Source organism: Notechis scutatus, chromosome 4 (genome assembly GCF_049901735.1).
Source record: "Notechis scutatus isolate UNSWTSFEM ecotype Mainland chromosome 4, rNotScu1.2, whole genome shotgun sequence".
NCBI lineage: Eukaryota > Metazoa > Chordata > Lepidosauria > Squamata > Elapidae > Notechis > Notechis scutatus.
The window spans coordinates 70,150,412-70,166,943 of NC_142012.1; the positions used below are offsets into that span (position 1 = coordinate 70,150,412).

General features: G+C 41.1%; 2 protein-coding genes across 3 annotated transcripts in view; one reads left to right on the forward strand and one right to left on the reverse strand.

Annotated features, from left to right (window-relative positions):
* Window positions 1–16,532, forward strand: part of CC2D2A (coiled-coil and C2 domain containing 2A) — a 1,114,036-nt gene that overhangs the window by 144,384 nt on the left and 953,120 nt on the right. The gene's annotated exons all lie outside the window — the stretch shown is intronic.
* Window positions 4,529–16,532, reverse strand: part of SLC2A9 (solute carrier family 2 member 9) — a 62,885-nt gene continuing 50,881 nt past the window's right edge. For both annotated transcript variants that reach the window (XM_026675859.2, XM_087963686.1), the window contains 2 exons: window positions 6,065–6,192; window positions 4,529–5,264 (listed from right to left, as the gene is read on the reverse strand). In XM_026675859.2, the coding sequence (XP_026531644.1) occupies window positions 5,070–5,264; window positions 6,065–6,192 (323 nt within the window). In that variant the 3' untranslated portion in view covers window positions 4,529–5,069. The remainder of the gene's footprint in view (window positions 5,265–6,064; window positions 6,193–16,532) is intronic.

Sequence of the window (16,532 nt, forward strand, 5' to 3'; positions counted from 1 at the left end):
TAGGCCTTAGGGTCTTTCCTGGTGTCTCAGTGCTTGGTAGGCCAGTGGTAGTTCGATATGCCTATTGATAGAATTGCTATTGCAAAACCAGGCTTCTTTTAGAAGGCATTCTCCTTTAGTTATATCATGGGCAACAACCTCAGCCTCTTGAAAACTGAATGTGTGATTATGCTCCTGCAGATATGCCCAAATCTCAGAGTGCTGTTCTTTGCGCCGGACAGCCAGTTCATGTTCGTTACTCTGGTCTGTAGTCGCTTGGCCGTTTCCCCCACATAATTGCTTGCACAATCACTACAGTTGATGCGGTAAACCACCAAAGATGTCTCCTCCTTGGGTAGTGTTTCCTTTGGGTGCATCACTCTCATTCTTAGAGTTTGGTCCAGTTTGTGCACCACCTTGGCTCCATGCCCCAGGAGAATAGGTGCAGTAGTTTCAGATACTCCCCATATATACGGGAGCACACTCCACACAGGTGTTCCACTGGCATCTTTAATGGGTTGCTGGGCCCTGGGTGTAGTACACCTTCGGATGAAGTCCATAGAATAACCATTGAGCTTGCGGATCTGATAAAGATATGCCCACTCCTTGGCTTGGGCTGTTAGTGTACTACAATGAGTGTCTATCCTATTAAACAGTGCCTGAATACATAACTGACTTTATGTGCAATGGGGTGATTGCTCTCATTGTGTAGGATATGGTCCGTGCCCGTGGTTTTTCAGTACACACCTGTGTACTGACTAGCACTGGTTGCAGCTGACTAGCACATCCAGGAAGGCCAGCGTGTGTTATTGGCCTCTTCCTCCATCATAAACTGGATATATGGAATTGAGGATGCTCATAAATCTGATCTGATCTCATTGTTTAACAATGACAAATGTGTCATTAACATAACATGCCCCAAACCTGGGCTTGCAAATTTTCATTGCCTCATATTTCAATCCATCCCTGGGCATGTGGATTCATCCTATGAAGGCACAGCCAGGCCTGTCCAAATACAGAGGAGCCCGACAGAGCTGCCTCTAGTTATAACAGACAGGAATAATAAAGAACGAGCTGGGCCGAACACAAGGTCACAAGCAAAGCAACAAATTGCAATAGTTGGCAGTTTAACATAACCTCTTAGAGATAAGCATTCCAGGCTGGGTCTGACAAGGGAGGAAACAATAACAAGAGATAAGCTCAGGAGTGGGATTCTACAGGTTCGCACCTATTCGCTAGAACCGGTTGTTAACATTCTAAGCAGTTTGGAGAACCTGTTGTTAGAAGAAATTACTGGCCTAATCCTGTAAGGAAGGCAGGAAGGAAACATTCTGGTGTTGCTTACAGAAACTGCCTCTCTGTTAACCCTTATTACATTCTTGGCAGGACTAGACTTCCTGTCTCAGGAACGTCTCTGGAGTATTTTTTCCCCTTCTTTTGCTGGTACTTTGCTTGTGTGGAGTGACCATTCAAAGTTACAATGGCACTGAAAAAAGTGACTTATGACCATTTTTCACACTTAACGACTGTTGCAGCATCCTCAGTCATGAGAGGCCAGGCGAGGAGATGTGTGCCTTGATGTGAGTGATATTGAGTTGGCCACACTCAGCCAATAACATGACCATCAAGCCATGTCCACCCAGTCACATGACCACCAAGCCATGCCCACCACCTAAGCCAGAACCAGTTGTTAAAAATTTTGAATCCCACTCCTGGATAAGCCTCCTTTGACCAAAAACAACAGAGCTAATTACAGGTGAGAGGCAGTTGAAAGGGCATATCACTCATGCAAGGGCTAAATTGATTAATGGTATATAAAGGCAGAGATCTCTGTAATGGTAGCTTAATACTCTGATGATGTCAGCAGAGGCTGATGAAAACTTAGTAAGTACAATAAATGTAATTTTAAATTCCGGAGATCGCAGGATGTCTGTTTCTTTTTTTTACAAGTATACCTGGAACTCATATTTTTAGAATAGTTTGTTATATACAAGATAGTCAGGAATACAGGAATATCATGAGGTAAATTAAACAGTATACATGTAGAACACACAGAAGAAAAAGACAGGAAAAGAGGAAAATCCCCCTTCACAATCAATCATAGCGTACATTGCGACATTCATGAGTCAACACTCTCTAACTAATCAATTACAACTGTGTGTTTTGGCCTATTATACACTTTACTGTTCCAGCTACTAAGTTCCTATTCCAGCTACTAATACTCCTCCAATTTATAGATGTACAGCATTTAAACCAGGTCATTTTACTAGATCCTTGTGTTTTTGTATTCTTAATGTATTTGTCATGAGGTCACCTAAATTTCTCGTGGACAATAAATTAGATCTATTACAATTTTTTTCACTGCTTCTCTGACATTACAATGGGGCGTGCATAAGCGCACCAACGTGCCTACCGTCCCTGTCCTATTGTTTCTCCTATTCTTTTATTTTTTTATTTTTATTTTATTCTTTTATTTTTCTTATATGTAACCATTTCATGTATTCACAACTATGTATACATTTATACTTATTATCTTGTAAACAATTGGCAAATCAAATAAATAAATAAATAAATAAATACAATACTTTATGTCAACATGCTTGCTTCTGGTTTTTATTCTTTCACCTGTTGCCATTTGTACACATGTTTGTATACATGTGTTATGTTCAAATATTGGTGTAGCTCCTTTCATTTCAGTATCCAAACAAATCCTTTAATAATTGTATATACCATGTTATCTTTGAACACAATCCTGATAATACTATGAATTCTGCTTCAGCTGTAGAAATGACAACTGAAGTTTGTTTTCTAGATTTCCAATCCACTCATGTGTTTGCAAACATTATAACAAATCCTGACTGATTTTCTATCTTGTACATCATTAGCCCAATCACTGTCTACAAAACATTTCAAATTCAATTCTACGTTTGCTGGTTGTAAAGCACGTAGCTCGGGGCTCGGCCCTTTTCAAAAATGAGTGGCGCGTATTTTCGGAAAAGCCTTTCACCGAAAAAGCTCACCGGGAGGGGGGCCCGGCTGTGGCACCGAGCTTTTTTATCCGGAGGCGCGCCACGGGGGGGGGGGGGGGGGGGGGGGGGGGCACCCGGGGTGGGGGGCAGCGGGGCATAAAAAGGTGGGGAGACTGTGTGCATAGCCCAATCACTGTACAAACTTTCAAATTCAATTCACTTGATGGTTGTAAATGCAATCCTAAATTCATGGTTCCCTTTAAATAACATAGTATTTTTTTAATTCCTAACCAGTGTTGTTGTGTAGGCTTTGATGTATAACAGCTTAAAATATTGACTGAATCGCCAATATCTGGCCTTGTGATAAGTACAACACACTTACTATGGCTGCCCGATAAAGTTTCTGTAAAAATAAACATTTTTGAGGGTTTGAAAATCTGGTATCATGGACACTTTTACAACTGTCCATGTTATATTTTTAACAATGGTTCTATTTTATTCTTTTGACTTAAAACATACCACCCTTCTTGTATTTTCTTTTTTTCTACTCCTAAATGGTTCTTTATTTCTCCTAGACTCTTTAACTGAAAGTTCTTTTCAAGCTGTTTTGCAAATGAATAAATTTGTGATTGTTCTTTTGTTATGTAACAAATATCATCCACAAATGCTAATAATATAGATATTTTGCCTTCACAATTTTGAGTATACAAGCATGGGTCAGCTTTACTGCTTCTGAAACCTGATTTTTTTCAAAATAGTATCTAAACATTTGTTCCAATTTTCTTGCTGATTGTTTTAGGATTTATGTGCTTTCTTTAATTTATATACTGTTCCTGGTTGATCACTCTCATAACGAGGAGCTAGTGCCATGTATATATTTTCTTTTAATTCTGCATTTAGGTAAGCAAAATTTGATCTTGACTATATTTCTATATTTCCTTGCCTCTGGTTGTCCTCCTAATTGTTTTGGGAATGTGCACCCATTCACTGCTGCCAAAGATTCTTAAATGTGCCAAAGATAGTTGTCTTTTTATAACATGTAATATGAAGTTTCACTAATTGCTGAATTCTATTGCTGAAGTCTATTGACCAAATAATTGCCAGTTAAAATTGCCTCACCCCAAAACAGCTTACCCATTCCTGCATCTTTCATAGTTTGTAACACACCATTCCTGCGTTCAGCATTATGTAACTAAAACTATATCTGTAATCTGATAAAGATGAACCACAAAGCAAGATACGTTTCCATCATTGGGCTGACTTGGAGTAAAGATACTGAAAGCTCTAAATCAGGGGTAGTCAACCTTTTTATACCTACCGCCCACTTTTGTATCTCTGTTAGTAGTAAAATTTTCCCTAACCACCCACCGGTTCCACAGTAAAGGTGATTTATAAAGTAGGGGACAAAACCCCTATCGCCCACCATGAAAGCTGGAATGCCCACTAATGGGCGGTAGGGACCACGTTGACTACCACTGGTCTAGATGATATTGCTTGAGCTACAATGTTCAAATACACATTCAAATTGTATTTACAAAGTAACTGCCACTCAAAGACAAAAAATAAAAATGGACCCCAAAAACGTAAAGCCCTGATTTTATTTAAAGAGAAAAAGATACTGAAGATCTGAGATTTAAGTATGTCCTCATAGATAGAATTGCCCTGAGTATAAGAAATTATCTGTATGAGATGAATTATTTTACCATTAAACTCAAAAGGTTAAAGCCCTCCATAAATTCAATATTTATTATAAAAAATATGAATTTTAATTAAAGTTTAAAAAAATAGAATTTGCAAAACATATGCTTGAGACTGTGAATCATGCATTAAGAGAGATAGCTGCCATGAACCCAAACCAGTGGTAAAAGTCACTGCACTCCTACAATTAATCAAGGAAGTTTCATTTGCATAGTTAAATTAAGCAATGATGTTGCTCAAATAATCTAGTTCCTCATTTTTTGACTCTTTATCAACTCTAGTCACAACTAGTCTCCAACCACAAGAAAATTAATAAATAGCTTTGTTAAAATGTAAAAAAAAATATCATGAAAAATTGAATTTAGGCCATTTGTTTGTTTTTTTCATTTTCCAGTTGAATGACAAAAATTGGATGCTTGTACTTCACTTAGTGGATTTTCCCTTGGGATCAAAATGACCCATTTCCTGGATTTCCAGAGGCATTTTCTTCTTGGCAAATGCCTGGTTGATTTCAGCAAGTGTTTTCTTTTTTGTTTCGGGTAAAGCACAAAAAAGGAAAGTGGCTCCAACAAGACAGATAGCAGCAAAAACCAGGAAACAGTATGTTTGCAACCCTTCCTGAAAACACAAAGCAAAATGAAACCTGGATTATCAGGACCCCTAATTATCTTCCTTTGACTAAACACCTGCTTTCTATTGCCAGCATTTCATAATATGCTTTGAAACTGAGCACCACATTTTGATCTCTCTAGCTTACAAACAATAAAACCTATAGAAAATCATCCAGCCCGAGTTATTTTGGACTATCCCCACATATTCTTAACCACTAGCTCTGGTCATATTAAAACTGTGCTGTTTAATTGCATACAAAACTATGTAGGAAAGCTGATCAGAACAATTTTCCATGGTCACAAAAATTAGGGTGAAAAGGGGGTATAAGTTGTAGTAACCTAAGCTTTATTTAAATGTAAAGAAAAACTTCCTAAAGTAAGATTTATATAAGTTACCCAGGCAGCTTGTAGTTTCTCATTTTTGGATGTTTTAAAGAGGTTCAGACTTCGTGTGTTTTATGCAAACTGGCACTTCTTTACATTAAGTTGCCTCATAAATAGGGACAGATCAATATGCTTTATATCTTTTCAGAGCCTCTTTTCCTGTGTATTTTTCAATTAATTCTTCTGTTAATTTTTATTTAAATTGCCCAACGTTTTTATTTTTATGTCCCTGACCCATGATGTTTTGCATGTATAAGGACTTAAAGCTATTCTTTTTTAAATAAAATAACTAAATCAGAAGTTTTAAAACACTGAAAAAAGATGCTATAAATAGATCAAGAGGGTTACATGTTGATTTCATGGCCAATCCTACTTCACCCTTTTTAAAACGTTCTGGTGCCTTCTCTAATCCGGAGCCCATACCTGAATGAAAGGGAAAAGGAGTCCAACTATGAAATTGCAGAGCCAGTTGATTATTCCAGCAATCATAAACGCTGCTGGCTTTTGTGACTGTGGAAATAACTCTGCAGTGAGGATAAATGGAATTCCACCTGCAAGGAAGAGACAAAAAATAGACGTTTCATAAACCTATTCCTAGTAAGAAAAAGAGAGGCTTGAGATCTGTTCAGGCCAGGAGGAGCCTATTGCTAAAGTATACTCAGGAGTGGGCTGCCATGAGGCCTTTCATCCTCTTGTAAATAAGATCAAAACTGATTAGACATATTTGATACTTCGTTAGAAAAGATGAGTGTTATGAAATATATAATTTGTACACATAGCAATCATCACTGTTGATCATTATATACAGCATACAGAGGGGCGGTTCAAAAATTATCCTCATGGTGCCTAGAAAACAACTTGCACCTAAACATCAGAAGACAATGGAGATGGTGTTAGACTTCCAGAAGAAGAGGGAGGAACCTGCTCCACTTTACATTGAAGGGGGCTGTGTGGAGAGAGTTCCCTCGTTTAAATTCCTGGGAGTCTACCTCAGCGAAGATCTTACCTGGAAAATCAACACAACCCAGGTGGCCAGAAAGGCCCAATAGAGACTCCATTTCCTTAGGGTCTTGCGAAAGAATAAAGTGGAACAACGACTGATGACCTTTTACTGGTCTACAATAGAAAGCATCCTCTCATATTGCATTATGGTGTGGTATGCTGGCTTGACAGACACAAATAGAAAGACATTACAGAGGGTGGTGAGCACAGCACAAAACATCGTGGGCTGTTCCCTGATACCACTAGATGACCTCGCTAGGGCTCGCTGCCTTAGAAGAGTGAGGAAAATTCTCAGGGATGACTCACACCCCAGTCAGCACTTCTTCACTCTCCTATCATGGGGGAGAAGACACAGAAGCACAGCCAGCTGCACCAACGGGCTGAAGAACAGTTTCTACCCGTGGGCTGTTAAGACTCCTGAATGGAAAATAACTTCATGTCAACATAGTATGATAGACTTGCAGGGCCGGTGCATTGTGCAACAAGGTCACATAATGTAATAAGATTGGGACTGGGTCAGGGATTTCCGTCCTCACTGTGATTTGTCTTTGAGGGGGGGGTACACAAAGGGAGGCTCAGCCAATCTCATTGTACACATGTTGTACTCTGACAATAAAGGTAATAATAATATATCTTGAAATTAATTTTATTTTACCATGATTCCATTAAAAAAGAATGGTAAACGCAAACAAGATCTAATAGATTTGATTACTTGCAAATGGTAAGTGGCATCTTGACTTGATATTAATAATCCCAATTTTTCTTCCAATTACATTATACTAATCTCATCTTCTCCTTTTATTTCTCTCAATTTGTAAATTTAATGACTTTTTTAGTCTTATCTTCTGTTCCTATGCTCCAAATGCACAACTTTTTGCCTCAAGGAAGGAGTCAATTTTAATTTAATACAGACAAACTGACCAATTCAGCTATATATCAATGAAACATTTTGAACATATTGATAATCAGCATGTACTGAGTAGAACATAAATGAAATTTTTTTCAGAAGAACACTTTTTTTTCTGAAAAAAATAGTATGAAATATCATGTTTCCCTGAAAATAAGACCTATCCCAAAAATAAGGCCTAACTTGATTTTTACATGTGTGCTTAATATAAGATCTACCCCCAAAGATAAGCCCTAGTTAAGTCCCCACCCACTCCGTCCCACTGTTTGCAGGGGTGGGTTTCTACCGGTTCTGTCCACCTCTGTAGAACTGGTAGCTCTGAAGAGCAGCAGACATACAACTGGTTCTATGTCTGCTGATGTTTTTGCCCACCCACCCACCTGGGCTCTTACTTGAACTTTATTTCCTGATTTTTCAACTTCAGCTGCTGAATGAGGCACAGCTGCAGTTAAAAAAGCAGGAAAAGAGGGCTGTTTCAAAGGCTGTGTCTCTGCACACATCATGCTGATGACGATTTACAGGTGCGCGGCTCACAGCGTGCAGGGAAGCTCGTAAATCCCGAACCGGTAGTTAACCCTGTCGTATCCCACTCCTGTTTGATTGTACGATGTAGGGTGAAGTGCATGTATAAAAATCAAGCTAGGTCGGGGGTGGAGGGTGGAACTGCCCACACACCCCTCACCCACTTTACCTTAGGACCACCACAGCCAGGCCTCCCACACCCTGAAACCTGTCACACCGCTGCTTGACTTCTTCTGCGGTCACTTGTTGCCAGACACCACATGGCATGTTGGGCTGCTGCAGGAAGCCTCATGGCTCATCACACCGGTGCCACCAGGAGGCTGCGTGGCACATCACACCTGTGCCACCCCTCATAGTAGGAGGCCACATGGCTTGTTGTGCCGGTGCCACCACTCGCAGCAGGACACTGCATGCTGCATCACTTGGGTGCTACTGCTTATACTCCCAATGGCACAACATGCCACCCAGCCTCATGTTGTAAGCAGTAGCACTGGTGCAACTTGCCATACAGCCAGCCACTTGTGGTGGCACCAGTGTGACAAGCCATGCAGCCTCATTCTGTGAGCAGCAGCAAAAGTGTGATGCACCATGTGGTGTCTGGCAGTAAGTGGCCATGAGCAGCCGCAGAAATCAGAAGTCTTTCTTAATGAATCCTGCTGAATTATTTGTTTTTTGTGCTGGCTGGATTGCTACAAACTCTAGCAGGTTATGGGCCCAGAGCACACCCAGCCAGTCCAAATACACAGTAAGACTAAACTCTAATCAAGCTGAGAGACAACCTGTGTTATAAGCAAAAGAGAACAAGGCTGAAAAGGCTTGCAGGATGGCTGTTGATTTCAAGGAGAGCTCTCTACCTCGATTGGGACAGAAGAATTATATTATTTGGGCTGCAATAATGGAATGCTTTCTGAAGGCTAAGGAGCTCTGGGATATTGTTATTCATCCACCCCAGGCATCATTAGCAGCTGCAGATCAAGGGCAGCATGATAAGGCACTGGCCTACATCATCTTAAGTTTAGAAGATGAACAATTCTTGAATGTAGCTGATTTAAAAACTGCAAAGGAGGTTTGGTTGAAATTGAATATTGTGCAATTATCGAGACAATTGTACAGAGCCCAGCTGTTACTACAAGAGAGTGTGGAGAAGCATTTGTTGCACATGCAGACTTTATTTATTGAGTTGGAATAGCGTGGAATGAAGATTCCTGAATCTCAGAAAGTGCTGTTGGTGTTAAACAGTCTAGATGAAACATGGGACATTGTTTCAGCAGTTTTTGAGTGCAAACCAGAACAAGACTTACAAATGGAAGCTCTAAAGGCCTGTTTGATTTCAGAAGAAAACAAATGCCATTTTAGAAAAACCATGAGGAGAAATTCCTGAGGTGGGGGCCCAAGGAGCAGAGAGAGAAAAGCAGTTTTTGAATGAAAAACTGCTAGTGACCTTCTACCACTGCATCAGAGTATTTTAACTTACTGCACCTCTTTATCGTTTGCCAATTGCACAGTGGCAGATAGGAAAGCACTCCAGAGGGTTCATGTCATTGCCCAGAAGATCACTGGTTGCCCTCTCTCCTCTTTGGAAGAGTTTTATAGCTCCCGCTGCCTTAAGAAAGTTCAAAACATTATCAAAGAAACCATCTCATCCTGGGAACTCTTTTTTTGAACTATTACCATCTGGCAGATAGTACAGAATAATAAAAACAAAGACAAATAGGCTGAAAAACAGCTTCTATCCCAGGACAGTAGCTCTTTTGAATTCTGCTGTATAGTGCAGTATTGGTGCGGTGTTGGGGGTTTTCGGTTCAATGTGTGGAGGGTGAAGGATGTGTATTTGTGTTTATTTTCATGGTCTTGGTCATGATGTGCACTGAAGATGGTGTTTGATTTCCCTGTACAAGGTGCAATTACAATAAACTAAACTAAACACAAAAGATGTCTGCAGAGTTCGGATTACAACCCAGCAGAGTTTTTTCTAAAAGCAACAAACAGGACAGCAACACTGGAAGTGTTTCATATGTGATGATAAGAACCATTTGTAGAAAAGCAGTTTGCAAAGAAGAAAAACAATAGATGGACAAGCTGCTGTTGCAAAAGTTAGCTATTGTAATAGCAGAGACAAATGTTAATTGACAGTGGGGCTAATCAAACAATTATTAATAATTCAAAATTGTTTTTCAGAATGGATCCAGCTGGAGGTGATGCAGTAGCCTTTGCAAATGGCCAAAAGTCACAGGAAAAGGCAGTGTGCTGACTCCATGTCTGGAGGAAATGTTTAGTAACATATTATGTGTGTCTGAAATGTAGTATAATTTACTAAGTGTCTCTAGTCTAGACCAAAACGGGTCTGAGACCACATTTGTAAATGGGAAGTGTCTCATAAAGAGAAATGGGAATGTATGTGCACAGGACATAAAGCAGGATTATCTTTATGTGTTGCAGGTTCAATGTGCCCAAACATTTGGAAATGTGGCACAACATGATTCATGTGTTTGGCAGAAGATGCAACAGTTTGCAGAAGGTTTAAACTTAAAGGGGTGTAAGGCATATTTGGATTGTGCAGTATGTAAATCATCAAAGTCCAAGGCATTCCCAGTAAGCAAAAGTAGCACAAGGCAGAAAACAAGAGCTCTAGAGCTGGTACATGCAGATTTGGTGGGGCCAATGCAAGCCAGTTTGGAAGGAGCAAAGTATGCCCTGGTCATTGATGTCTGCTATTTACTGAAGAGTAAAATAGAGGTGCTACAGAAAGTTAAGCAATGGGTAAGCTTTGTAGAAAGGAGATATAAACAACAGATAAGTCAGCTGAAAACTGACAGGTTCAGAATTCATGTCAGAAAGTTTTCAACAGTGGTTGGGATAGTTAGGAATAAAACACAAACGCACTAATCCGTACACAGCAGCTGAGAATGGTATAGCTGTCAGGTGGATTGATGTCTTATAAACATGAAGGACTCACTGCTGGAGGATTCTGGTTTGAGCAGGTCATATTGGGGCGAAGCCATGTTGACTGCTAATTATTCAATCAATAGGCTGCAGAGTTCCTCAATTAATGATACTCCATGTACAGTGCCATATGAGAGAATGCCATATTTGGCACATTTAAGAGTGTTTGGAAGCAATGCATGGGTGCATATTCCAAAAGCAGTCAGGAGAAAAGGTCAATCAAAGTCTAGAAAGGCTCAGGTTTACAGGCTATGAGCCTGGCTCAAAGAGCTATGGCTTTAGCGACGGGAGTAAAAGAATAGTGATTTCAAGGTCTGCTAGTTTTGCAGAGCAAAATTGGAACAGAATTGAGGCCAATTTTTGGAATGATCCACTTAGTGATGGCGACCCACTTAGTGATGGCAACTCACTTAGTGATGGTGTCAGGGTTCAGAGAGGAGAAACTGAAAAAGAACTAGAAAAGGAGTCAGAAGAAAATGATGACTCAGATATGAAGCCAGAGAGGATTGAAACACAAGAGCACTCAATGCCACACAAGTCAGAATGACAGAACAAGGGGATTCCACCTAACAGGTATTCTGCTCGTAAAGTAAAGGTGTGTGATGTGTGGTATGAGCCAAGGAACTATAAGGAAGTATTGGCACTACCCCAAATTGAACAAGTAAAGTGGAAAGAAGCCATGGATAAAGAAATCAAATCCATGAGGGAACATAAAGTGACATAAAGCCACAGGGTTGCAAAGGCGTAGGATGTAAATGGGTGTACAAAAAGAATGTACTACCCAACAATCAGGCGCAATATAGAGCAAGATTAGTGGCACAAGGTTTTTCACAGAGAAAAAACATCAAAGAAGAAAAATTGAACAGCTGTGGGAGAGATTCAACATGAAGGATTGTAACTCTGCTCCAATACTATGAGTACAGATTTTCATAACTATTTGGGTGAGGACAAAGTGAAGCCTGTGATCAAGAGATGTATCAGTCAGCAATAGGGAGCCTGTTATATCTGTCACAGTGGTCTAGACCAGACATAGCCTGTGCAGTAAACATCTTAAGTCGCTTTACTGCTGCCCCAACACAATTGCATTGAACAGGTATAAAAAGGATTATCGCGTATTTGAAGGGAACTGTCAACTTGGATCTACAATTACAGGTCCTGAGGGCCACCATCACCCTGCAGCTGAAGCGAGGCAGGGAGTTACAGGAAGCTGCTTTGTCTTTAAAAACATGTTTCTCCTTTTCTCATCTAGGGAAATACAATATTCTGCCTTTTCAATATTTCCTAGACTATTTTATTCTTCTAGGAGAGGGGTAGGTGCTAACTTTCTACAGTATAAAAAGGATTCTCAGGTATTTGAAGGGAACTGTGAACTTGGGTCTTCAAATACAGGTCTCTGAAGAATTGAAATTGAAATGTTATGATGACAGCAATTATGCCAATGATGTAAAAACCAGAAAGTCCAATTCTCGGATTGTGGTATTGTTTGGAGGGCCTTTAATTGGTTGAAGTCCAGAAAACAAACAACTGTAGCCACTTCTACTGTGCAGGCAGAATTTATAGCACTATCTGAACTTTGTCCAGAGGTACCTTGCTGTTATAGGATTTAAGTGTAAAGGTAAATGATGCTGTGACAATCTATGAGAATAATCCTGCTTGTATTAAAATGGCAATAGGTGACAGAGTAAAGAATAGGAGCAAGTATGTGGACATTAAGTATTGTAATGTCAGAGAAGCCATCAAATGTAAATTAATTAGCTTGTTCTTCAGAGTAGGGGTCTCTAACATTGGCAACTTTAAGACTTGTGGACTTCAACTTCCAAAGTTGAAGTCCACAAGTCTTAAAGTTGCCAAGATTGGAGACCCCTGCTTCAGAGGACAATTTGGCAGATATAATGACCAATCCATTGGGTAGAGTGCATCATGGGAATAATATTAAGTAATTTGGATTTATGTCTATTCTAATCATAAAGGGAGGAGTGTCAGTTTATATTGCTTCTGTGATTATGACTTCTGGATTCTGCATGGGTATTGTATACATGCATCATACTGTATATTATTGTATATAAAGAAGTTTATTCTGTAAATGAATCCTGCTGAATTATTTACCTGTGTGCTGGTTGGATTGCTGCAAACTCTAACAGTGTTCATATCTATGACTTTGCCACTGGGTTGCAAAGCCATAGGATGTAAATGGGTATACAAAAAGAAAATAGTGCCCAACAATAAAGTCCAATATAAGGCAAGATTAGTGGCACAAGGTTTTTCACAGAGGAAAAAACATGCACTGGGATGAGGTATTCACACCAACGATAAAGAGTGAAAGCATAGGGTTGGCACTAGCTTTGGGAGAGGCATGTGACCATAAAATTTGGCATTTTGATATAACAGCAGCTTTCCTCAATGCAGAATTAGAGGAAGAAATTTACATGATTCAAGCACCAGGGTATGAAAGTAAAAAGCCTAACACAGTATATAAATTGAAAAAGGCCATTTATGGGCTCAAGCGGTCAGCCAGGAATTGAAATATCTGTTTAGATACAGCATTGAAGGGTCTTGGGTTCAATTGTGGATGATCTTTGCAAAAGATGTGTCACCGGTAAAATAATTTGCTAATCAATTAGAGAAGAAATTTTGAATTGAAAAATGTGGGTGAAATACAAAATTATTTTGGTGTAAATATACAAAAAACTGAGAAAGTTTCCCAGTCAAAAAAGGAAAATTGAACAGCTGTTGGAGAGATATGAAGGATTGTAATTCTGCTCCAACACCTATGAGCACAGATTTTCATAACAATTTGGGTGAGGACAAAAGTGAAGCCTGTGATCAAGAGATATATCAGTCAGCAATAGGGAACCTGCTATATCTGTCACAGTGGCTCCAGACCGGACATAGCTTGTGAAGTAAGCACCTTAAGCTGCTTTACTGCTGCACCAATGCAATTGCATTGGATTGGTGTAAAAAAAGGGATTCTCAGATATTTGAAGGAAATTGTGAATTTGAGTCTTCAAATACAGATCTCTGAAGAATTAAAGTTGAAATCAGAGATGGTTCCAGCCAGATTCTGACTGGTTCAGGCGTACCAGTATCAAAAAATTTGACTGGTTTGGAGAACCGGCAAATACCACCTCTGGCTGGCCCTGCGCACCTGCCCCTGCTTTTCTCACCTCTCACCTCTCCTATATTGTTTTTTATTAGCTCAGGTGATTCTTGCGGCAGAATGGATGGCTGCACCTCAGCTGAGGTAAAAAAAAAAACCAGCACAGCTCACCATCATTGATATGGAGGGCGGGAGCCCTTCTTGGTGTGCACGAAATGCACGTTTGTCACGTGCGTTAGGCATGCTTGCACAGCTCACAAGAGTTGAAAGAGAGGGCGGTGTTTGAGCCCTGCACATGCACGCATAAAGCGAGCTCTCCAAACTGGTAGGAAAAATCTTATTTATCAATTTAGGTCCTGTTCCTAGTGATTCTTCTAGTATAAAAACCAGATCATCTGCAAAGCCTGTCGTAAGTCCCTTTTTTCAGTGCCATTGTAACTTTGAATGGTCGCTAAATGAACTGTTGTAAATCAAGAATTACCTGTACAAAAATACAAAAAGCTTCTTTGCTTGCAAAAAGCTGCCCTAAATACCAATCATTAGATTAAAAATACCTGCAAGCCAGAGTTACAAATCAGGCAGGGTGCCAGAGCACCTTGAGGAATGAAAATAGTTAAAATGCAGTGATAACTATCAAACAGCCAACTCTTGCTCATAAAGTGAAACCCTTTAGCAGAGGGGTCATTTAAGCTCTTCAGAAAGAGCACACCCAGGAAAAGCAATCCTTAGATCCATTTGCACCACTTAAAGATACCAGCTGGTCTCACTCACCTCACAAGATATCCTAAGGAAAGCATCCAGATTTAAGGGAAGGTCACATGCCCCCCAGAAAGGCAGTAAAAAAAATCAGTACGAAGCTTGCATCCTGCCTCTTGGAAGTATACCCCAAAAGGACACTGCCAGATAGTACTAAAGTAGTGAGGAAGACCCCCTCCCCAGATAGAAAAAGAAACCAGGAAAAAAATCAAACACAATACAAATAATTACCGTATATACTCGAGTATAAGTCGACCCGAATATAAGCCGAGGCACCTAATTTTACCACAAAAAACTGGGAAAACTTATTGACTGAGTATAAGCCTAGGGTGGGAAATGCAATTAATTTGGGAAAGCGATCTCACTATCATGAAAGGTTTAATTGATTCACTAACCAAAAGAAGATGATGATGACAGTGGGAGGCAGGAGTCACTCTCTCCCTTGCAAGAAAAAGCAAGAGCCATTCTTATGATCTCTTTCTCTCTCTCCTGAATACAGTCAAGCCCTTTCCAGCACTTGCGATCCGCTGCCGCCGCTTTGCACCTTGCAAATGCAAAATCCCGGAGCCCTCCATGGTTTTTGCATTTGCAAGGTCTAGCAGCGGCAGCAACAGCGTCTGGAAAGGGCTTGACTATTCGAGAGAGAGAGAGAGATCATAGAACGGCTCTTGCTTTTCCAGCCCGGGCACTGGGGGCTTGCAAGGGAGAGTGACTCCTTCCTCCTCTGTCATCATCATCTTCTTCTTTGGGTTAGTGAATCAATTAATTGAAACGATCTCACTATCATGAAAGTCAGTGTTCTCTGCCCGTGGGGCGTTTGGAAAGAAAATGCCCGTGGCATATCCACGCGCGTGTAAGGGAATCAGAAATCCCGCGTTCAACGCCTAGCACGGCAGAAGAGAAAATGCAGCTGTGAGCAAATACTGGGAAAACCTGATTGATCAGAAGGAAGGAGGCAAAAGAGGGAGGGGTGGTGGTGGACGGAGGTCCCACTGGTATTTGTGAAACTCGGTCGGCAGCGCTTAAAGTCAACGTCCTCGCTCCCACCCACCCACCCAAAGCCACGAAGTCCCCCAATCGCGCAGCCCAGAATTGCCCTCCCTCAGGGGCAGCAAGCCCAGCGTTTCCCAAGACAAGAAGCTCCGCCGTGCAATGAAAGCGCCCTGGCTCTAGGCTCGTGGGCTCAGAAAACAATGCGAGCCGAGATAGCCGGCTCCGCAGCTTGGCCTGTTTCCTCAGCCCCAGCTGCTTTCAGTCTGCTCGGGAGGAGGAGGACGAGGAGGTGGTGGTGGTGGCGGCTCGCGTTGTTTTCTGAGCCCGTGAGCCTAGAGCCAGGGCGCTTTCATTTGCGGCAGAGCTTCTTGTCTCGGGAAACGCCGGGTGTCATTGCTGCCCCCTGAGGGAGGCGATTCTGGGCTGCGCGATTGGGGACTTTGTGGCTTTGGGTGGGTGGGTGGGAGCGAGGATGGACGGAGTCGCGCGAAGTGGGGCTTGCCTGCCCTTGCTGGCTGCCTCTGCTTCCTTAGGGGCGGGGAAGGGGGCTCATCTGGACCAAGGGTGAGTCTTCCCCTCAGTTTCCCTGAAGGATCTTCCATCGCTTTTGCCTTCTCCCTACATCTTCCTCTGTTAAATCCCCCACACACACACACACTTATTTTCGACCG